This window comes from Sciurus carolinensis, chromosome 17 (genome assembly GCF_902686445.1).
Source record: "Sciurus carolinensis chromosome 17, mSciCar1.2, whole genome shotgun sequence".
In the NCBI taxonomy this organism is placed as follows: domain Eukaryota; kingdom Metazoa; phylum Chordata; class Mammalia; order Rodentia; family Sciuridae; genus Sciurus; species Sciurus carolinensis.
Window position 1 is genome coordinate 60,636,459 of NC_062229.1, and position 25,227 is coordinate 60,661,685.

Below are 25,227 nucleotides of genomic sequence, written 5' to 3' on the forward strand. Positions count from 1 at the left end.
CTTGTGGTTATACATGATGTGGAGTTTCATGGTCGTGTATTCATATGAGAACATAAGAAAGTGATGTCCCATTCATTCCACTGTCTTTCCTATTCCCATCCCCACTCCCTTCCCTTCATTTCACTTTGTCTAATCCACTGAACTTTTATCTCTCCTCCCTTATTGTATGTTAGCATTCACTTCTCAGAGAAAACATTCAATATTTGGTTTTTGGGGGGATCAACTTATTTCATTTAGCATGATAGCTTTCAAATGCATCCATTTACAGGCAAATGCCATAATTTCATTCTTCTTTATGACTGAGTAATATTCTGTTGTATATATATACACAACATATTATACACACATACCATATTAACAAATTAGTTCCCATATTTTAGACATACAGGCCCAGTTATAGCTAACCAAAATTTGTATTTCAGTTAACCATTGAATATGTCAGCAATCATCTTTGATTGTTTTTTGTTTATTCTTTTGATATGTGGAAGAAAATTTAAGCTGTTCACATAATCGGAGGCATTCTTCACATTCTCTTACCCCACCTTTGTCTTAAAATATACAGATGCATGGGACTGGAAATGTAGTTCAGCGGTACAGTACTTGCATAGCATGTGCAAGACTCTGGGTTCAATCCTCAGAATCAAAACAACAAAAACAAGACAGAAGCATCTGTGTGTATGTAAGATAACAAATGAAGACTTTGAGTTAGATATGGAACTGCACAGTCTGGGAATTGAAGCAAGAAGTGAAACAGTATGAATAAAAACCCCACATTTCCTAATTTAGTTGGAGTGCTACCATAAAGAAAGTAGAGATGTTGACTTATTCTAGGAAGTAGTATGGCTTTTGCAAATGACTTAAAAGTGTCCCAAGTTTGCCCATCTTTGCCATCCCAAGAAGATGTTCTTTCTGGTAGTCTGTTTTTATCCTACTGTTTGGAATGACAATTAGGGGCAATGGCCCGGGCAGCAGAGCAAAACTGAAGTATTTGCCAGAGATCAAGAACATTTTTAAGGAGCTACATCCATTGCTCTTACATGAAGCTTCCATTATCAGGACTAAATAGATTTTCCATGAGGGTCCCTTTTTCCTAGTGCTGTTATATTTGCTATGAGCTGCATTCATTTTTAGGGAATTAGAAAAACTGAGACCAGTGGTTGCCTCATGTCAGGATGGGCACAGAAGGGGGCTCACCTTGAGTATTAGGGAGATTCACCTTGTGATTCCCTATGTCTTCCGTCACACAAGCTTGGATGTGCACTAACACACAGAAATACCAGTTGATGAGCGGATTAGTCCCCTAACACCACTCTCGTTTTCCTCCTCCCTTGTCTGATATGTCCAGAAGTTTAAAGCTAAAAAACTGAGAATATAAGTATATGCATGTTTACATATGTGCCTATGTATGTACATACACTAAACCTTCTCGTCTGAAAACCTTGGGTTTTAGCTACTTAAAATTATATAGTTTAGAAGTGTTCTATGTCTAATTCTCAAAAGGGGATTCATTTTAATCTTTTTAGCAAAGATTGTTTCTTTCCCTGCTTTGTTATATTGAGAAGGTTAAAAGTAGAATGCAGAAAATCCTAAGAGCTTGTTATCCACTTAACAAACATTGCCCCCATAATATTTCATTTCCAAATCGGGCAGAGAATCAAACATAGAGGTTTTTCTGGGCTTGCATTCACCTGTAAGAATCATGCTGTATAGTTGCACCTCTTCCTTTGTTTGTATGACCTATGTTTCCCCAAATGTCTGTTATTTATATGAGCCCTGAATCCAGTCTGAAGGTAGCCTCACACTTGCCTTTCTGATAAGAGTGAGGGTTGGAGGAGAAGAGACTATCTTAACATCCCAGACTCTGGCAAACTCTGGCCAATCTCAGCACTGTCACAGTTATCCAAAGGAAAAACCTGCCTTATTGTGTCTCTCATTTCTAATGATTCTTAACTAATTTTTTATGACTTTTTTTTCCTAAGTACCAGCGATTGAACCCAGGGGTGCTTAACCACTGAGCCACATCCCTGACCCTATTGTGTATTTTATTTAGAGACAGGGTCTCACATAGTTGCTTAGGGTCTTGCTAAGTTGCTGAGATTGGCCTCAAACGGGTTATCCTCTTGACTCAGCCTCCTGAACTGCTGGGATTACAGGTGTGCAGAATGACTTTTAATTTTGATTTTTTTTTTTCTTTCCTTTCTCTGTTTAAGGATTCCTATGTCCTAAGAAAAAAGTTGTGGTTAGGATATTGCTCACTAACAATAAAACATGCTAAATTTATTAAGTCACTTTCTTGTGAATGAACGCTCTGCTTATTTTAAGAAACTTATTTCAAAACTTTCAAAAATATGAACAACTCTTGACAGCCCTTCTGTTCAAATTCCTGAATCTGATTAAAGATTAAGTTAGGAAATGTTTTGATTGCAAACCAAGAAGCAAAACTAGCTGGGTGTGGTGGTGCATGCCTGTAATCCCAGTGGTTCTGGAGACCGAGGCTGGAAGATCACGAGTTTAAACCAGCCTCAGCAATGGGGAGGCGCTAAGCAACTTAGTGAGACTATATCTGTAAATAAAATATAAAATAGGGCTGGGATGTAGCTCAGTGATCAAGGGCCTGAGTTCAATCCCTAGTACCCTCACCCCCACAAAAAAAAAAAAAAAAAAAAAAAAAGAAAGAAGAAGCAAGACTATCTTGGGTCATACATCTTTTCTCAAATCTTGCCACATCAAGCCAATGACTTTGTCCCACAATTTGTAGTACTACACTGACCTCTTAGAGTGGTCATGTGTTGGAAAATGTAGTTTGGAAGATGGGGTATCTGGCTTCATGGATCTTACTCATTCCATCTGTGATTCTTGAAGATTGAAGTGTTTCTTTCTTTCAACAGGTGCCTATGGTCCTGAGCACTGGGTAACGTCTAGCGTCAGCTGCGGGGGTCGTCACCAGTCTCCAATAGATATCTTAGACCATCATGCACGTGTGGGTGAAGAATACCAGGAGCTACAACTTGATGGCTTCGACAATGAATCTTCTAACAAAACCTGGATGAAAAACACAGGGAAAACAGGTAGATTGTGACTTCTTTACTTGTCTTTGGATCCATAAGAAATGGTTGAGAATCTCTTGTGTTTATCTTTCCCCTGATTTGTTCTTAAGTAGTGCACATTGCTGTAGGGAGCATAAATTAATCATGTGACTTTGGTTAAATTGCTCAACCACTCTGATTCAGTTTTTTAAAAAATATATAAAATGTGGATAATGACATAGTATCACCCTCATAGGATTGTAATGATTCGATGAGTGAATACATGTGAGGTACATAGTATGCTCTTTCTGATACCTATCCAGTATGGTAGCTATAGCCACATGTGGCTATTTAAATTCAAATTTTAATTAAGAATTAAATAAGATTGAAATTCAGCCCCTTGGTTGTACCGGGCACATTTCCAAAGCTCAGCAGCCACATTTAGCAACTGGCTATCATATTGCAGATATAGAAAGTTATGTCAGATAATACTGGACCATGTGTGCAAATGGAAATAAAGTTTTTTTCTTTGAAGTTTTGCTTCGTTAACATTTCTTATGAAAGTGTGGATGAACGTCTAGTCCCTTTGTGTGTCATATGTGTGGTTGGATCCTTCCACTTCCTTTTTACCTCCTGCCTTGTCCTATGGGGATTCGTGAGTAGATGACATAATCTTTTTACCATTGCTAATGTGGAAGGTGGTCTCCTTGCTCATTACTGTTGTGCAACTATCAGCTTCAGGATTTCCCTGTAAGTAACAGAGAACACCTTGCTTTGCCCTAGGGTCCAATCTGAAAATAAACACTGAGATGTGATATTATACCCCTGCTTTCTGCTACCTGGGGTTAGGTTATATTGATGGTTAAAGGTATTTTTCACATCTTTTATTTACCTTCTTACAACTTTAACCCTTGAAAACACATTCTTTTTTTCTTCCTTTCTTCCTCTCCCTCTACCTAAACCACTCTGAGCAATCCCTTTTAAGATCCTTGACAGCCTGAAGCCCCATGCTGGCCTAAAATGACTTCACTTTCAACCCTTTGGTTCCAAGCATGTTTTGGATCCCAGAGCTGCCTTTTTTCTTAACCTAACTGGCTGCCCAGGCAGCTTTGGGGATCCATTTTCTTCCTCTGTACCAGCAGTTGTCTGAGATTTTTCATGGAAGATAGCTTTTGAGTTGGCCTGGTTTATTCGTAGACTTGCTTCCCATTCAGAACCATGATTCCTGACTTTGGTCCTTTCCATAATGCTTCATAAACAATTCTTCCCCTGTTATGGCTGGCTACCCTCTCCTGTCTTCATTCATCTATTTCAGCAGCTGCTCTGGAAAAACTTTGTGCACCTGCAGTGTTATATGTACCCACCTCGTCATCCTCCCTTCTCTGCTCCTCATTGTGGGCTGTGTGCTTATCATTAGATTTCACAGTGTCTATCAATGATTCTGCCTCGTATGTCAAATGGAGTCGTCCCTTGAAGAACTGCATCGGGAGCACTCCTCTTCAGACCATCTGATTGTAGCGAACAAGAGCTTTGGCACAATGTGTGTAATCAGAGCTAGGAGCTCAGAGCCACCTCAGTGGCACATTCTGGAAACCTGTCAGGGGAATGCTCTGGGCTCTCTGATGTGGTTTTCTACTTGACTTGCAACGCTTGACAGCCTTCTGCAAAGATAACACGTTTCACTGACATCTGGGTATCACCAATGAAAGGTTTGAGACTTGTGTAGGGTTCACTCAGTGGAAGTTGATTCATGACCCTTGGTCTTCCAGAAGCTGATTATCAATCTCTGTCACTCTGCTGACTTTCTTGAGTGATCCACAACTTGCTGCCTATCTGGGAGTGCATGCTTCTGGTTTTAAAGCCCAGCTATCCAGATCTGTGTACATCTGTCTTAGCAGCTCAGAAGCTCAGCATCAAGCAGCAGGAATAAATCCCCACTACTTCTCAAACTGTACTTGTTATTGTGAAAATTTTCGACACCATACTACATAGGCCCATATCTCATAAATCCTCTGAGATGACTCTGTAGGAGGGGTTGTTTTTAAAAGTGACAACGAGTTATATGCAATTTAATGCAAGAACATGAAATTGTTTTCTTGATCTCCTAAAAGAGTGTCAATTCACAATTTAGAAAGTTTGATGCAGAAATCAACTTGTGGTGTTATTTTATTTTTTTAAACAGACGCCTAGGAATCTTTTATTTTGTATATCTTGAAATGCCATGTGCGCTCATAAATTTCTGAATATTTTAGAGAAATGAACATTCAGTTAACATATTAATAGGCAAACTGAATAATTGCAGTCTTTTTTAAAGCACACATATTATTATGTGTTTTGAAAGTTATTATGCGTGAAGAAAATGGGGCTAAAGGAGAAAGGTATTTCTCTGCATTATTTTGTACAACTGCACGTGAATCTATAATTACCAGAAAAATTAAAAGTTTAAATTTTTAAATAATGCATCTTGCATGAACCACATGGTCTGTCTTTGCTGCAATCATTCACTTAATATTTGTCTTTTATGCCCTGATAGAGAAAATGCTGCTTTTTCTTAAATCATTAATTTTTAAGCAACACATATTTTTCTTCTCCTAAAGTATTTTTGTGAACTTCATCTTTCCAGAAAGTAAATTCAAGAGGGAGTATTTATTTTTTTTTTTCTGATGGAAATTTACAGGTCACTTATCTGTAAAATAGACTCTGTCTTTTGGATATTAAAATATGAATATAGAAAGTTAATATTTAAAGCGGCCTATTACATACAGACAGTAACTTTCACATAAAACAGTTTTAATGTTCAGATCTGTCTTCACCCCCGAGACTGCTATATATCCCATCTGGCATAATCAATAGAGCGACTTCGTTTCACCTCGCCCACTTCTGGAAAGTTGTCTCAAATATCTTTACAAGACAGATAGCGTCTCTCTATTTCTTCCCAAGGAGCCATAACTAACTGTCTATTGTGCCAGTTCTCATTTCATTTCATCTAAAGTTATTTCTCTTTCTTTCATTTTCGAGGGGTGAAAAGATAATGCATTCATCAAGAACACTTCAAGATGATCTTTCTGTTGCTAGCATTAGCTCCTAGCTAACCACTCAGATTTGAAGACTTTGATGGCACTTCTCGATGTGTGTTCATAACCATGGCCTGTGAATTTTAACTATTAGGAAGAGGGCTTTTTTTTTTTTTTTTTTTTTTCCCTTTATCTACTTTCTTTTTTTTTGGTACCAGGGACTGAACCCAGGAGTGCCTAACCACTGAGCCACATCCCCAACCCTTTTTTATTTTTATTTTGAGACAGGGTCTTGCTGGATTGCTGAGGGCTTCATTAAGTTGCTGAGGCTGGCCTCAAACTTGAGATCCTCCTGCCTCAACCTCCTGAGCTGCTGGGATTACAGGTGTGCACTACCACACCTGGCTCTCCACTACTTTTTCTTAAATTTCACACTGAGGACAAATAGGAAATGTTCTCCATGAAGCTTTTCCCCACTTTATGTTGGTTTACTGTATTTCTTGTTAGCCTACCATCTTTCCTATTGGGGTGCATAGATGATAGTGTCTGGCACAGTTCTATTCTAGAAATAGGTGTTAATTTAAAAAAGATGGATGGTGGAGAGCAAAGGTGTAGGTAGGTAGATTGGGAGCCATTTTCTAGTATGTTGCTGGTAAAATTAAGATGAGGATCAGGAGATCACTGCATTTACTTTACTTCACCTGGCCTTAGAGTAGCATTACAAGAACACACAAATTTATGAACAAATGAATGTCTGGGCAATATAAAGAGAAGCACAGAATCTTATTCCTGGTCATTTCCATGCACTGTCTTCCCAACCAAGTGTGTTACCTAGGCTAAATGGCAGAGAAGGACATGGCTTTCCATTGTGCCTACACACAGGAGTAAGGCTTCCACAGTCCAGCGTGAGTCTAATGCTAAAAGATGCTCTGCTTTCTTGTTCACTGGAGTTCACCACTGCCCTGTGTAGCCCTGAAGTGTTGTTGTTCTCTTCCAAGGTTGACTGAGACACTGATCCAAGCCTGACTCTTGAGTGTCAGCCCTGGGCTGCCATTGTGGGCACCCTACTGGGTTTTCCAATGCATTCTTCATGATCCATGAACTCCCTCCCAAATTCACCAGCTGTGTTGCTTAGTATAGTCACACTCCACCACAGCACCAGCCAAAAAAAAAAAAAATACTTAAAAAGTCACTCAAGTGTAACTTGCAGGCAAGAGCCCTTGTAGTCTTGAGATTGGAAAGGAAGTTTTTAGGAAGTCTGTGTGCCTGTGTTGCTCTTCATATCTTTTCAGGCTTTCTAGTCTTTCTGTGCCTGCTCTTTGTTCTGTTGTTGATCTAAATGTGGCTTTTGTATGTGGGCTTTTGCTTTCCTAAAGATTCATTCTCTCCTGCTTTCCTTTCTTGTCTCCTCCTTGACTCTGCCTTCCTTGCATCCGCTCTCTGTTTCTTGGCTGGTTTGTGCCAGTTTTTTCTCCCTGCTGCCAGCATGGCCCCTTCTCTTTCTGTTTCCTGACTTCCATCCATATAGCTAGCCACAAAAGGGAATTAAAGTCATTTCTAGTTTGTTTGTTTTACAGTGCTGGGCCTTGCATCCAGGGCCTCAGAACCCCAGGCCGGTGCTCTACCACTGAACTACATCCCCAGCCCCAGGAATCAAAGTTTTGGGTTTTTGTTGTTGTTGTTGTTCTGTTTTGTTTTTTTAATGTATTGGGCTGGGGTTGCAGCTCAGTGGTAGAACACTTGCCTAGCACATGTGAGGCACTGGGTTCAATCCTCAGCACCACAGAAAAATAAATAAATAAAATGAAGGTATTGTGTTCATCTACTAAAAAAATACTTAAAAAATTTTAGTTTATATTATCTATGGAGCAGAGGTTTTGGTATTGACAGCAGCCTAAATCTATCCTCATTTCAATAACACCTACGTTAATCCTGATACTCTTGGCTGGTGAGGGTCTGGATCATTTCAGTGGACAGATGATTTTTCATGTGCGTTTTCTTGGGAGTTCCAGCTTGCTTTATGTCAAATCCTTACATTTTAATTACAATATCCCCAAACTCATGTCAGTTCTTAATGGTCATTAACGGGTATGAATGTGGGATATGGAAGATAGACCTGTTTGGGGGTAATAATTCCTCATTTCTTTTTATCTCTAAGTTTTGTTTCTGTCTCTAAAGATTGGTGACTAAGGAGGCTGCCAAGCTACTTGATTAAAAGCAAAATATCAGCATACTAAATAGATATTTGGAAAAATCTCCATATTCAGCATCATGTGTATTGGGCATCCCCAATCCTATGTTTGTATTACACTGGGACATCTATTTAGCTCAAAGTGAGCCAAAAGAGAAAATTTAAGACTAAAATTTTAAAAATTCATTAGTAGATTAAGAAATTGTATCTCTCTCTCACACACACGTAAACACACACACACTGTGGAGTTCTACTCAGTCATAAAGAAGGATGAATTTTGGCATTTGCAGATAAATGAATGAAATGGAGAACATCATGCTAAATGAAATAAACCAGACTCAGAAACTCAAAAGTCGAAAAAAGTTTTCTCTTGTATGTGGAAGCCAGAGTAAAATAAAAGGAGGGGAGGATAGGACAGTGTTCAAGTATAGGGAAGATTAGTAGTGAAGAAGATTGAGAGGGAGAGGAGGGAAGTGAATGGGAAGGAAATGTAAAGTGAATTATTTGAAAGTCACGTTGTGTGCATATATAAATATACCACATAGAATTTCACATTTATGTATAAGTATGAAGACCCAGTCAAAAATAAATAGATAGGCCTGGCTTGGTAACACACACCTGTAATCCCATTGCCTCAGGAGGCTGAGGCAGGAGGATCACAAGTTCAAAGCCAGCCTTAGCAACTTAGACCCTGAACAGCTCAGTGATACAAAATCAAAAGGGCTGGGGATATTGCCCAGTGGTTAAGCTCCCCAGATTTAATCCCCAGTACCAGATAGATAGATAGATAGATAGATAGATAGATAGATAGATAGATAGGGATAAATGAAAGGAAAACCAGTAGAGTAGAAGAAGGAGAACAGAAATCTGGGCGATGACAGGGATCATGAACTGAAATTGAATTCCATGCATGTGTGATTTTGTTGGGATGAACCCAATACTGTGTATAATTATAATGCTCCAATAAAGAAGTACTCCTCTGATATACAAAAGAAGTCTGCTTTAACTCTTAACTTTATTAATTATTCTATTCCAGAAACCCCAAATCTTAGTTTGTTTCTCCTTATTACTTATCTGAATCCTGGGATTAAATTAGGAACAATTTCCCTGCTGTTCTCTTTGGTGAGAGACCCTGCAAGCCCTGTTTCATGTCTGCTAAGCTCCATTTCCTTTTTCTTGTCCCCACAGCCCCACACTCTGCATTCAGGCTGTAGGAGAGAGTGGCTGCAAAGACAGAAGCCTAATTAACCAGTAGCCCTAAAATTCAAGGTCACTTTGGAAGTTCCCTGTCTTTCTTATGGTGCAGAATCCTCTACAAGACTCCCATCTGTCATATCTTAAAGGGTCAGAGGGTTACCAAGTCCATTTTATTCATCGCAGCTCCATTTACTAGCGACTGAACTGAGACCTAGGATAATCCCATGGCTTGTTATCTCTTGGATATCTGTTGCTCCAACACAGCATGTCTGATATCTTTTCTGAGTAACTGCAGGAACCTTCTATCTTTTCTTCCTACTTACCAGTTTTGCTTTCCTTTCAGACCTTCTCCACAGAGTAGTGGTATGAATCTACCTAGTTCTCTACTCTGATCCTGCTCATTTGTCTCTCTTCTTTTGTCATCCATATCAAGGACTTCCGTTATTCTTGGGACAAAGACAGGTGGCTCACTGTCTCTGCCTCATTTTCTAGCCCCTTGTTACATCCTTCTTTCTGGGTACCAGTCACCATGGCTGCCTCCTGCTCACTCCCACTACCATCACTCTCATTACCACAGGACCTTTGCATGAACTGTCTCTCTATTCATATGCTCCCCTCTTGTGGACATCTCCCGAGGGAGCTCTTTTATTCATGTGACTCCCATCAGGCCTTGACATACCCTGAGTTAGATGCCTCTTGTTAGTACCTGTCCCACTTTGCTTTGCTTCTGCTGATTGTTTAATCCCTGGGGCTTGCCTTTCCCATTGACCATCAGTTCCATGAAGGCAGGAACGGTGTCTGATTTACCTGACTTCTTTTTCCTGGTAATTATTCTGTAAATATTGGTTGACCCAGGCATGGTGGCACATGCCTGTAATCCCACAGGCTCAGGAGGCTGAGGCAGAAGGATCAGAAGTTCAAAGCCAGCCTCAGCAACTCATTGAGACTCTGCCTCAAAAGAAAAAAACTAAAAAAGGCTGGAGATGTTGCTCAGTGGTTAAGCACCCCTAGGTTCAATCCCCAGTGGCCCCCCCCCAAAAAAAAATAGGGAAAACTTTATTGAGTATTTTTAAAAAGATATGCCAGGGCTCTATGCAATTTAGCAGGAGACTGGAACTAGATCTCAGGCCTCCTGGTTTTCAGACACTGGCCTTTGCTTTTCATCAAGAGCCCCATGGCAGATGTACAAGTAATCACCAGATATATGAAAAAATGTTCAACATCCCTAGTAATAAGGGAAATGCAAATCAAAACTACCCTAAGATTTCATCTCACCCCAATTAGAATGGCGATTATCAAGAATACAAGCAACAATAGGTGTTGGCGAGGATGTGGTGAAAAAGGAACACTCATACATTGCTGGTGGGGTTGCAAATTAGTGCAACCACTCTGGAAAGCAGTGTGGAGATTCCTCAGAAAGCTTGGAATGGAAACACCATTTGACCCAGCTATCCCACTCCTTGGCCTATACCCAAAGGACTTAAAATCAGCATACTACAGAGATACAGCCACATCAATGTTCATTGCTGCTCAATTCACCATAGCCAGATTGTGGAACCAACCTAGATGCCCTTCAGTTGATGAATGGATAAAGAAACTGTGGCATATTTATACAATGGAATATTACTCCGCAATGAAGAATGATAAAATTATGGCATTTGTAGGCAAATGGTCGAAATTGGAGAATATCATGCTAAGTGAGATAAGCCAATCTCAAAAAACTAAAGGACGAATGATCTCGCTGATAAGCGGATGAGGACATATAATGGGGGGTGGGAGGGGCTAGCATTAGGTTTAGGGTTAGGTTTAGAGTTAGGCTAAGGAGAGCAGTAAGAATGAAGGAAAGAAGGACTGTGTAGAGGGAAAAGAGGGGTGGGAGGGGTGGGAGGGGTGGGGGGGAGGGGAAAAATATAATAAACATCATTACCCTATGTAAACGTAAAAAAAATAAAAAAAAAATTAAAAAAAAAAAAAGAGCCCCATGGCAATATAGAAATAAATATGGTGGAAGGTGGGAAGGTGGCCTGGGGTCCTGTGTTAAGGTCCAGTTACCACAAGCTTTTCTGTGCTGACAGTTGCAATTGGGGGGGGGGGTTGGATAGTGAGCAGCTGGCATTCTTCCCATTTATTTTTCTTTAACTTTTAGCACCAACTGCTGTTTACATAGATTTTTGGTGCGAACATTTGCTTTAGCCCTGCATATTATACACACATAGAACTTAATTTATAAACTCTTGCTGGATGTCCTGCGAAAAAATGCCATGGATGCCAGGACCTTGGTCATCCTTTCAAACTCACAAGGAAACAAAAGCAGTCTAACTCCCTCTTTGCCCCTCATCTCTGTGCGCACATAGGCAGCCTTACATTATGGGGGTCGCCAGGCCCAGGAACGATCTAGAGAGCCACACTGAGCACCAAACTGAGATTTTTTTTTTTCCTTGACATGATCAAAGGGATAGAAATAATCCATAAAAGGAAACGTCTTTTTAAAAACTGTGTTTTAGTTAACTGGTAGTATCCTCTCACCCCTTGAGATCTCCTCCAAGGGAGTATTTAGGCTACACCTGGCTTTACTGGTGTTCCTAACTCGCAATACTTCTTATTTTCTGTCTTTTTTGTGGTGGTGGAGGAAGCACGGGTACCCGGATTGAATCCAGGGGCACTCAACCACTGAGCCACATTCCCTATTTTATTTAGAAGCAGGGTCTCACTATTATTTCATAATTTGCTTAGGCCTTACTGAGTTGCTTAGCACTTCTCCCTTGCTGAGGCTTCTTTGAACTCAGGATCTTCCTGCCTCAGCCTCCTGAGCTGCTGGGATCATAGGCGTGGCCAGGCATGCTTCTTATTTTCTCGCAAGACAGTATTGCTTTACGTTGAAGTCTACCTGGAAATGGAGAGTTCCACCTATGTGGCCACCCCTCTGTGCTTTACCCAAGTTCCAGGCTTGATTCTAGAAACAATTGACACCGCTGCCGTTGGGCACGTGCTTTCCAGATTCCTGGCATTGTTCTCAGCTCTTGCAGAATGTGGCGTCCTTTTTGAGTCAAAAGAGCCTCCTAGGCAAGCAGGCAGGCACTGTTGGTATTGCCATTTGATCAGTGGGGTAGGATACCTGCCTGAGGTCACGCCCCTTGTCAAGTGGCAGGATGAGATGCCAGTCCTCATGGAGTTCATGCCTCTAAGATGTACTGTGCTCTCTGGTAGCTACCCAGCACCCTTGTGTTTTGAAATGATGCCATCATCAGTGGTCATTAGAAAATTGTTACAAGAGAGTCAGGACAATTCTCTCTCCCCAGTTTTATATGTAAACAAAAATAGATTCCATTTTTGAAAGAGGCGGATGTGCATGTAGCATGCTGTGTCCTCGGGTGAGAAATACAATAAAATGAAAAATGAGATTAATGTTTCAGATTGTACAGTTCCCTAATTATGCCTTTAATTATTCATATAAAACAAGTAAAATGACCCCTGACAGAGATATAAATGATTTAGGGTAAAATCAAATATTTATAGGATGACGTTGATTCCCTGGGCATATTGTAACAGATGCACTCAAAATCTTTGCCTTGGTTCTCTGGATGCAAAATTTTATATATAGAATTTATAGCAGGGTGAGAATAAGCAACAGTATTTAGGACAATACAGAGTTAATACCTGAGTATTGGACATTGGAATGAAAGGTATATGGATGGTATTATATAATATTTTAGAAGATACATCTTTATGTATATGTCAGTTTTATAGTATCTTAAATAATACTTTATCTTCCAAGATAATACATTTTATGGGTCATGAAATGACAGTCCCTCTGCTTTTGTTTACATTTTAATGTTTTAATTTGAGGCAGAGTCTTGCTAAGCTTCTCAGGCCTCACTGATTTGCCGAGGCTGACCTCCAACATGTGATCCTCCTGCCTCAGCCTCCCAAGTAGCTGGGATTACTTCTTTTACCACCATGCCCAGCTGTTTGGTTCACATTTTTAAATGGTTAAAAAACCAAAAGGGGGATAACACTCTGTGATACGTGAAAATTATATCAAATTCAGATTTCTGTGTGGTCAAGTGAGGCTTCACAGGAGCCTCACTTCTATTGTTGGTTATGCTCTTTGGCCACAGAGATGAGACCTAATAAATGCACCAGAGAGGCCAAGTGCTCTGCTAAGCACAAAATATTTACCAAGTGCCCTTTAAAGGGAAGAGCGTGCCGACCCCTGTTCTAAAACATGCTCCAAACAGAAAAAAAAATTGGAATAATACCCTAACATGTTTAATTGGCACAAGAAACACTTGCTTTTACTTCATTTCATCCTTTAATTCACACTCCCACTAATTGAATATTCCCTGTATATTTTTCAGGAGTTGGAGAAAAACTGCCTTTGAATGCTATAAAAAGGGATTTATATGACCAGGATTCCTTCTCTTGCGTTTAATGCTTCCTTTATATAGAGAAGTACTGAAACTAATTGCCCTGTTTTAGAAATGGGTCATTAGTCTAGTCCCTATCTTTTATGGAGACCTCATTTTCATGCAGGGTTTCTCTCTAAAGCTCTAACTGGGATCTCTTTAGGAAGAGGGGACAATGAGGATCTGAGAGCTTTCCCATGGCTCACACAAGCTTGGCTTTTGGTCATAAGCCATTCAGTATATTGGTTGGCATCTTACATGTATTTAGCAGCCAGTAAGGATTTGTTAAATGAATGAATGGATCTACTTTAGGAAAGAGAGAATGTATCACTTTTAAAATTGAAACTGATATGTATGCATTTAGATAATACATTTCTTTTGCAAAAGTACATTTTTCTATGAGCATTAATCTAATTCTCAAGTTTTCTTTCTTATTGTTCAAGAAGGAAAGGTGTGTTTTTGCAATTAAGGGTGTGATCTGGTATAGGTACCCAATGTTGTGCATGCTTTCCTTTTTTTATTTTGTGTTTGTTTTCCAACATGGACTAAGGGAAATTTTCATATGCTTAGAATTAAAAGGAGAGTAGAGGAATTCTAATTTGCATCATTCAGCTGACTTAATAAGTAGATTTGCACTGCAGTTTCCTGGGCATATTTATCAGTTGTAAAGACCGCCATCCCCAGTCCTATCTTCCAACAGTTGTTGCCATAATATTGGGAAAACTTGCAGATTTCCCCCGATATCTTGCCTACGTTTTCAGATCAAAGAAACACACGTCCTGCGTCTGGCTCACTGTGTACATTCCCTGTCTCATTCCAAACTTTGAGTCTTGGGGTAGCCCCAGGAAACAATGCTTAAAAAGAAACATCTCACTCTCCTGATAGTTTTGATTGTCATGCCAACTTAGGAGACACTGATGCAGAGTGACTTATTCTGTCATTGTCTCCAATTTTTTTTTTCATGTGTTAAATGGATGAAAAAGTTCTGAGATCTCTTTCTCTTTCTGGGAATTGTCATGATGTAGAACCTACTGGTGATCAAGTGTGTTCTACCACTAGAATGCTCTAATTTATTCAGACTAGTGCTTTTGACTTGTTTTTTAATAGGTAGGTGAGGAAATAATTCCCACCATGACAATCATGAACTTGAAAACAGCAGAAGTAAACCTTCCTTGGGGTGTGAAACTCACTTTGTGTTCCCTTCCCTTCTCTTTTAGTGGCCATCCTTCTCAAAGACGACTATTTTGTGAGTGGTGCTGGCCTACCTGGCAGATTCAAAGCTGAGAAGGTGGAGTTCCATTGGGGCCACAGCAATGGCTCTGCCGGCTCTGAACACAGTGTCAACGGCAGGAGGTTTCCTGTGGAGGTGAGAGATCTGCAAATGTGGCTCTGCTTTGGGCATTGACATTATTCACATGCTCTTTCCTTACCATCAGATATTCTGCAAATCTGACGGGATTGAATTTTGTCTGTCAAGAAATCCCTTATCAGCCAGGCACAGTAGCGCATGCCTGTAATCCCAGCAGCTTGAGAGGCTGAGGCGGGAGGATTGCAAGTTCATAGCCAGCCTCAGCAACTTGCCCAGGCCTTAATCAACTCAGTGAGACCCTGTCTCTAAATAAACTATAAAAAAGGCCATGGATGTGGCTCAGTGGTTGAGTGCCCCTGAGTTCAATCCCCAGTTTAAAAAAAAAAGAATGAATGCCCTTATCTATAGCATGGCATCTGGATGCTGCCCATCATGCCTCTTCTCCTTTGTTCAAGGGGAGAAATAGGGAAATTGCAGGCATCCTGATTTGGTGAACTCACCCCTGATTTATGTGATTGATCATTTGTTTCCTTGGACAGTCTCTTTTCACAGTCCATTTCTGAAACCCTGCTCTCTGAAGCTGATATTTTGTGAGGAACTTGGGTAACTTCATTATCACTCTTTAGAAAACAGGAAAACTAGTGACATATGAAGAAGGATCTCAAAACCTCCTTTCATTTGAGAAGTTGTTTGGAAGGCTTTTTGCTCCTGAATGTTGTTGAGAGAGATACTGAGACTATTAGTTGTCTCATAACTTTGTCTTATAACTTTGCTGGGATCTATGGTGACATTTTGCTTTAGTCCTGAGACATTCTATGACTTTTTACAGATCCACACTGCCAGACAGAAGGGCAGAGGTGCACTAGTTCATGAACTGATGTGCAGGGATGAGGGAGGAAGCACGTCACCAACTCCATTATTAACATTAGCTAGGAATGCCACATCCCTTCCATTGCTAACCTCATCGTTTCCCCTTAATCATAATCAGCGTGTGAATGTTCTTCTGCTGTGATAAATGTGGGTTGGTTCTCCATGTGCTAATTCTTACAAGTGTATGGAAGGACTAAGTGAATGTAGTTCCTGTCTATGACTCTACCCAACCATGGAGTCACTCTGAACTGGTAGCATGTTGTCATCAAAGGAGCCAAGTGCCCACGGAATGTTTTCAACCTTTAACGTTTCATGTCCTGCTTAGTTAAATCCAATGAATATGTTACCATCTAGGGGTGCCGGGTTCATTGTTCGGCAAAGAATTGAAGGACAGGACACAGAGATAGCAAGCAAGAAGTAGGTTGAGTGCAAAAGTGGCAGAGACAGACTTCTCCAAAGAGAAGGGGCTCCAGAGCTAGGAATCTGGTGGGGGAGTTTTGGCCTGTTCTTTTTATGGTCTCTGATTCCTATCTCTTCCCTTGTCCACATGCTTCTCATTATTACTGGTTGGTGTCCTCTCTGTCCACTTGTCTGTTTTAGTTTTTCTATTGGATCTCCTGCCTAGGAGCATGAGTATGGAAGTGTCTATCTGATTGGTTCCCTGCATGTGTCCACGAGCACTTTCATGAACCAGGAAGTTGACCTCATCAGAGACCGAGCTCTCCATGCTCCTTTGTTCTGGCCTTGACCTCCTTACTTACCATCTTGCTCTGGTGCCTAAGCCCTTATACATCTCCCTCAAATACTTGAGGCCTCCTTCACAAAGAAAATACACGTCTGTATCTACACCAAGGTGTTTGCTTTTAGTTGCTGTGACCAAAATACCTGATATAACTAATAAAGGAGAAAAAGTTTATTTGGGATCATGGCATCGGAGGTTTTGTTCCATTGTTGACTGGTTGACTTGCTTTGGATCTGAAGTGCAGCAGAACATCATGATAGAACAAGGTAGCAGAAGAAAGCTGCCCAGCTCGTGGCAGCCAGAAATCAGAGCGAGAGAGAAAGGGGCTCAAGGTACAGTATTGTCCCCAAGAGCAAGCTCCCAGTAATCTGCTTCCTCCAACTAGGACACATCTCCCAATAATATATTCAAATTATTAATCTTTCAAATGGATTAATACAGTGATAAGGTTAGAGTACTCATGATTCCAACATTCCTGAATGCCTCACCTCAGGACACTGTTGCACCTTTTAGGTGTGTGAGCCTTTGGGGCATATTCCAGATCCAAACCCTAACCACATTGACTCATGTGTCGTTGATAGGGTTTTATCATTTAGCCTAGCTCCTCACACCTGTGTTTGAACCCTCTTGGAATCGTTGGAACATCCATGCAGATCCCCTGCAAAGTGGAAAAAATCTCTTTGTTTATAGATGTATATAAGGGGAAACATCTATACCTAGTTTCTTCTATTAAATGCTTACAACACAGATCACTTCTGTGATCCAAAATTATGTATGAATTTCACCCCACTAGCAAGTACACAATCTTTGCTGCAGCAGACCGTACCTTGACATTCTCTCCATCAATTAAGTTCTGATACCTTCTACCTGATGAGAGCTTTAGACCCAGTCACAAGTCCAGGCCTCCGGAACTTCTGACCGACTATCTACAAATTGGGGCTCCCACAACCCACCCTTTACACTCTGTTAAGTTACTAGATTGACTGACAAAATTCAGGGAAATAGACATGTTTCCTTGTTTATTATAAAGGATATATTAAGGGATACACACAAGCAGGCAGGTGAAGAGATACACAGGGCAAGATCTAGAAGGGTCCTGAGCACAGTAGCTTTTGTGTCCATGAGGCTGAGGTGAGACACTCTTCCTGCATGTGGTTTAGTTTTATTTTACTTTCCTGTAAGATTCCAGGGGTTCATCTATCCTAGAGCACTCCATGTTAGTCAGTTTTCTGTCACTGTGACAAAATACCTGAGAAAATCAACTTAAAAGAAGAAAAGATCTATTTTCATTGATGGTTTCAGTTCACGGTCACTTGCCTCCATTGTTTCTGGACCTGTGGTGAGACAGAGTGTCATGGTGTGGGAGTGCCTGTTGGAACAAAGCAGTTCACCTCATGATCACTAATAAGAAAAGGGAGAGAGTTAGAGGAAGGGGCCTGGAATGAAATATTCCCTTCCAGGGTATGTCTGCAGTGATGTGCTCCCTCCAAGTAGCTATTGCCTCCTAGAGTTTCCACCACCTCCCAATAGGTCATTCAGCTATGAACTCATGAACGGATTAATCATTAATGAGGTCAGAACCCTCATGATCCATTCACTTCCCCAAGGCCCCACCTCAGAATACTGCTGTAGTGGGGACCAAGCCTTTAACACCTGCGCTGTTGGCAGACGTTTCAAGATCCAAATCATAGCACTCTCCAAACCCTATTCCTTTGGGGTTTTATGGAGATTCCATTACAGCTGGACAGCCCTAAGGAAATGCGAATGGACAGAAAGAATATGTCTCTTGGCATTGCTGTGCCTCTCTATGCGGCATTCTTTCCTCCTTAGAGTACAGACTAGCACCCTAAAGGTGTCTTATCAATTATCAGACAAGACTGGTTTATTAACTTTTTTATTTCTGTAACCAAACTACCTGACAAGAAAAACTTAAAGGAGGGGATGTTTATTGAGAGTTCATGGTTTTAGAGGTCTCAGTCTTTAGATGGCTGAATCCATTGCTCTGGGTCCAACAGGAGGCAGCACATCGTGATGGAAGCCTCATGTCAGCCAGGAAGCGGAGAGAGAGGGAAGAGGGAAAGGGCCACAGGGAAGGTGCACCCATCCAGAACATGCCCCCAGTGACCCACTTCTTCCAACCACACCACACCTGCCTACAATCACCAACCAGTCAGTTCCTTCAAACCAGGATGGGCTGCTTAGGTTACAGCTCTCATAATCTAGTCATTTTAGGTCCGAATATTCCTGCATTTACACAGGAGCTTTTGGAAGACACCTTGTATCTAAACCATGATAACATGTCACAGAATTTCTTGATGGGCATCTCCAAGGCAGGATGGCAGAGTTTCTATGTCTCATCTTGGGGAAGGATTCTAGTTTCTATGGTCTATCTTGGAGAAGGAACCATGAATTAGGAACCCTGGATGAAAACCAAATTATGCATATCCTAATACCACATGTTTGTACTGCTGCACAAATGTCTTCCTACCCACTGTTTCTTGAAAAACCAGAGATTGCTACTCTGGGAAAATGGTTGGTAATTTTTCTCATTTAGCTAACAAATTCTCAGTACCCAAATCTTCCCTGTACTGGGAACCCTCTATCTGTGGACTTCCTGTCCTAGTCACACTAATTATATGTCTCCTGTGTAGGGATTCTACTTAATGGGCTCCTCTCTACCCTTTGAATGGAATGAATCATTTCTTAGAAGTCTTGCTTTATTTATACTTGGAAAACTTGATTTTCGAGAAGCAAAATGACATCATGTTTCTAAGTGTGGGGTTTCCCTTCTGGTCTTGCTGTCGGGTTCCCATTGGCAGTGAGAGTGGAAGGGGCAGTCTATGTCCAGCCAGCTTTGCTCAGAAGCCTCTTTGTCTTCGAATTGGGTTGCCATTTGTTCCGTTAATGTTTTTCTGGACAAAAGACCTGTGCTTGAAAGCTTGAAAACTTAATCTGGCAGCTACCTTGGCAAAGGAATGTCTGTGGAGCTAGGAACTGGGAACCCCAGCTTCATTTGTTACCACTTCCTCTAATGCCTAGACAGCCCGTCTCCTCCTTATACTTTATTGTGGAAAAATGCACAGAATAAATGCATATTTTCATGAAATCTTATTGCTTTAAAAAGTCTCTTAGTTTTCATTACTTGAAACTATTGCATTTAGAAGCTAATCCACGAGCATCGACCACTTATTGTTTGACCAAGTCACTTGGATTGTTTTTCAGATGGTAAAGATCCCTGTATTAATTGGGTTCCTTCTCGAAGCTCATCTGGTTCCTACCTTGTTTTCTTCGATTGTGATAAACATGTTCAATTTCTTAGTGGTATATTTGGAGGAACTCAAATTTTAGAGATAAAAGGTAACTAAAGCAAATTTAACTTTAAAATATGCACAGCAAAGTTGCTCACTTTTGTCCAAAACGTGTCTGCAATATTTTATGTTAGGTTGTTTTATTTGAGCTCTTCATTAATGCTAGCTCTTTCTGAAATTTTTATACTGTTTGAACATCTCAGGGGTGGATTATTTCTTTTTATGTAAGTACATCATACTCTAAGAAACTAGAGTGAAGGTTAAAAAAAATTAATGTGTTATGGAATAATTTATCAGCAATGAGGATAGTATTTGTCTTGTATGTACTGTGCATGAGGTCTAGGGAACAGTCATTGCAGAAGATTGCACTGGAACTGATAGAATACTGTGTCAGCTCTCAACTGAGGGTGATGTCCTACCCCCTGGCACCCTGGCCACAGTCCAGGAAGCACTGTCTGGAGACATTTTGGGTCACACCCTTCTTGGCAGGAATATGCTACTAGAGTCTAGTGTGTAGAAGACAGGGGTGCTGTACAACTTCCCAAAATGTAGTAAAGCATCCACTGCATGGAACATCTGGTCCCCAGATGTAGCTTGGGTTACAACTATGCACCACAGGAGCAGAGGGAGCAGTGTGTTGAGTGGAACTGAGTATTCCTTTACCTCTGTGACATTGTTTGAAGACTGGGACTTCTTTCTTGTGGTTGTTAGACAGGAAACATCCCTTGCCTTGTGCAGATCAGCATTGCTGATCCTGGCTTCTTTAGGGTCTACTGTAGCTAGAGTCATGAGCTTGGGAATTTCAATTGCTCCCTCAGTGCTTCAGCTCTGCAGGCTGAATTTTAAGCATGTGCCCCACAAGAAGTTGGAGCTGCTCCCCAGGGGTAAGTGGCAACAAACTAGCCTTGTAGGTTTCCATGCTTTCCAGGAATTCTCTCCGGTCATCTACAACGTAGGCATTCAGAAATCAGAGCGGTCAGTGTTTTCCTGGCTGAAATCCTGGATTTGGTCTTGTAGTTGCAACACTTAAAAACTTCCAGTCTGATAATTAACCAAAAAAAAAAAAAAAAAAAAAGTCCTGTAAAAACTAAACAAACAAAAACTCTTCAATTGCCAGTATTCTTTACAGCTCAGTTAAAGTTGGAAAAGAAAACCAGAGTCATTGCCATGCCGTGCCTGGGAGACTAGACCCTATTTGGGTTCTGAAACACCCTTACGTTTTGAGCTTGATTCTCTGCCTGGAGGTGAGCTTTTCATGAGTATCTTCTATTGTGCAGGTGTAGGGACACAAAGGTAAAGAAGAAAGTCACAGTTCATGCCCTCAGGCTGTTTATACCCAGTAATATCATAGAAATTGTACAGTCATGTCAGTGGCTGTGTAGTTCCAGGTGTAATATAATCTCAGAAGCAAAGGGACGTTTCACCACAGATGGAAGGTTTTCGTGGAGATAATAATATTTACAAAGATGGAAGAGATGAATTGGAGCCTGTTGGTAGGCTAGGGATGTGCCAAGGCCCTGGGTCTGACCATATTTAGCAAATTTAAAAAATAAAGAGTGTCACTATGGGTTTTGGCAAAACCCAAAGTGTTCACTCACTAATTCCTAGAACCTGTGAATGTGTTACTTTGCATGGCAAAAGGAAATTTGTAGGTAGATGTGAGTTCGTGTCCTTTAAGGTCCTAGAGCTTAGACTAAAGCAGTAGTGTTATAATGGTAACTGGAAATGGAAATTTTCCAGTTCATCCATGACTGCTGGACTTTCCATAATCTCTCCCACCACAGTGATTTCTGATTGCTCCTATCCATATGAATCTCCTGCCTGTTCCTTTCTCTGTTCCTGTTCTGTGGCTGCTGATCTCAACACAGGTTCATATAGCGCTAATAGGAATTGAATTAGGCCGTGTCTCCACTAATAACTGAAGTTGGATTTAATTCAAAGTGAAACCTCCAGATAAGACCTCTGAGAGCTCCATTAAAGTAGAGGTTCTAAGCGTGCTTGTTGACTGAGGTAATTAAAATCTTATTTATTATAATACGAGATTGCAGGAGTTGTTGATTCAGACTTATTGGTGCTTTATGAGTTGAAGTCTTCAATAAGCTTAAATGATCCAAAATGATTGTGCCCTTTCCAGCAAAACCCACAGGTGTTTTATTTCAGCTCTGTTGAGAGCATCCTAGCAAGTGAAAAGCAGCAGAGAAGTTTTTCTTAATATATACCATGTACACATCACCATATGGTTCGGGTCTAGAAGCCCTTATCTGAAACCCCAGAGGCCAGATGTTTTAAAATTCAGAATCTTTTTTAGAAAGGTGGCATCGCCTACGTGCTGGGTATAGTACAGAACACACCGGATAGGGTCTGCAGACACCCATCTTAAACGATTTTCCATTTCACTTATCCTGAAGATTATGAAAACATCTTGACATGTTAAAAAAAAAATAGTTTAGCGTCTTTGTGAACATGATGCTTGGCCTCCCTGTCATGGGGGACTGTGACATTCTATTAAAATTTTCTATTAAAAAAACTTACACATTTTCACATTTTTTCTTCTCTCCTGTTGTGTACTTTGTGTTACTTTCTGAAATTGTTGCAGGTCACCTGGTCCAGCCTTGGTTCACAGAATCCTTTGTCACTGGAGCTGAAGATCCTACTGGTTGTTGACCTGAACCTGTGTCCTCATGAGATCCTGCAAGTGTCAGAAAGGGTCCCGTGGTTCTCTGGTGTTTGCTATCCTGTGCTGTGTGTAGCTAGTCGTGTTTTTGCTCCGTAGTGACTTCCGTCAAATGTCAAAGGAATTAGTTGAAATTTAGTCAGCTACTTCACTGAAATAAAGATTCTATTTTAGAGCAGGGTGTTTCATCCTTTTGTAGTAAAATATTTAATTTCCATCTGGCTGACCTTTTATGTGCATGTCCTGTGTGAATTAAGAGGAACATTTGAGGAGGTCCTGGTAACTTAGGGTGTGCTCAGTGGAGAAGTCGCTGCCTGGTTGTATAAAGGCAGGGAGCAGGTTTCGTGAGCTAAAACCAGCCTTGACCATGTGTGGTGTCTGACAACCCTCAGTTATCCTTAGATGTGAACTTGGCTCAGCACATTTGATGTTATATCGCCGACATGTGATGCATTGATTGCTGATTGAATTGTGCTGAGGATTGGTCAAAAATATCATACTTTCTGAAAGGGAAACCTTGGTAAATTGGAGATAGCCTTAAAGTAGAACCCTGGGCACTTTCAGATAGCCAAAGAGAAGGCTTAGGGTGGATGCTGCATTTGGGGGTTCCGGTAGTGATGGCAATCATGTTGTAGACACATCTTAATAAGCACTGCTTGAGTCTGGAACTTTCCAGATGTTTTCTCATGTGATTTTCACGTCAGCCTTGTAAGCCAGATGCTCTTACCATACTGAGCCTCATCATTGATTCTCCAGAATTCAGACTCTTGACATCTCCAAAACCTGAACCACGATTTTTTTGTATTGGATAAGTAATCTCATTGTTTTTCTTGTTATTGCTCTAGGCTGTTTTTAGAACCACCGATGCAATAGAAGTAATTTTATTAGAATCTTAACTACTGTTTATTGTATAATAAGAAAAAAGGAAAAAAAAAAATCCCAAAGGACTTCAAATGCTTACAGACTGCTGAATCACAGAGAGGAGGAGGCATGAAGGGGACAGGAAGTATTTTCAGCTCCCTGCTTAGAAATATCTATAGAAAATACTGTTTTTTACCTGAACTGATCACTTAGTCTCATCACTTTGAGAAGGAGTACCTGAGAACCAAGATTATGTGAAGCACACATTCTACCTCTGCTATATAAATTTATTTTTTATTATTTGCTGCTTCCATATTTTATAAGCTACGTTTAAGGAGATAAAAAGAAATAGGTTGTTTTATTTGATTTTAACATTTATTTTATTTTCTATTTAATTTATATTATGCAATAAAAATGCAGTTTATGCATGCACTAATAATTGATCATCATAAAAGCAATTAAAATTGAACTGATATTAATCTATTATATTTACCCTAATATACTCAAAATACAATGCCAACATAAATTGAATATAAAAAGTTATTACTGAGATACATTGCATTCTGTTCTTATACTAAGTCTTTGAGATTCAGTTCATATTTCATGCTGACGGCATGTCTCTTTTTGGACTGGCCACCTCCAAATTCCACATGTTTAAAAGCCACAAGTGGGTACTGACTGCCGTATGGAATCATGCACACTTATGGTTTCCAGACCTCAGTAATGGAATTTAGATGGTAAACTAGCCAGAAGACAAAGAGCAGCTGAATTTTTTTTGGTAGTTTTTCCTTTCCAGCAACACCAAAAAACGGGTAAAGGGGTACAAGCTAGCAGGTACACAGGATGAACAGTTCTAAAGATCTCATGTATAACATGAAAATTGTAGTTAATAATAGTGTGTTATGCTCAGGATTTTTGTTAAATGAATAGACTTCAGTTGCTATTGACCCAACAGGCAAAAATGGGGACCTGTGTTAGCAGCTGGATGTGTTAATAGGATTCACTAGAGTGACCATTTTATTCTCTATGTCTCACAAAATCATGTTGTTTACCTTAAACATACACAATAAAATCTGTTCATTTGTGTGTGTGTGTGTGTGTGTGTGTGTGTGTCGGCACACAAGTATGCAGTAGTTCAACTTTCCACTGGGATCTGATCTGTTCATCACAAAGTCTTCAGCTAGGTATATACTAGTTTTTTTTTTTTTTTTTTTTAATAACCTTTTCATTTTCCCCCTTATTTTTTCACTTTCACAACATTTATTCCCAGAGCTTTGAACACAATTCTTCTCAGAATCCATTTCCAAACTGAAGAACTCAAATAAAGCTGGCTAGGGATACCTTTATATACAAAAGTTAGAGACCTCAGGCAGCTGGATCAGATGTATTGTAAATTCAGGTCAAGAGGATTTATGGGCATGTGGCTCAGCAACACCCACTACCCACCACCTCTTTTTTTTTTTTTTTTGTCCTGTCAAGATTTGAGCAGAAAGGTTTCAAACCATCTTAAATCTAAAGCCTTTAGCAAGTTCTTTAGTGCCACCGTCACTCAGAAGGGACAGTCAGGAAGATTTACAAGGAATAGAAAGAAGGCAACTTTAAAAGAAAGTCTATTTCTTCTCTCCCCTT

General features: G+C 40.3%; 1 protein-coding gene across 1 annotated transcript in view; it reads left to right on the forward strand.

The window, feature by feature from the left end:
- Ptprg (protein tyrosine phosphatase receptor type G) overlaps positions 1-25,227 on the forward strand; it is a 707,594-nt gene that overhangs the window by 410,003 nt on the left and 272,364 nt on the right. Inside the window, 2 exon segments of the mRNA XM_047532314.1 lie at positions 2,889-3,068; positions 15,052-15,200. Coding sequence (XP_047388270.1) covers positions 2,889-3,068; positions 15,052-15,200 — 329 coding nt within the window.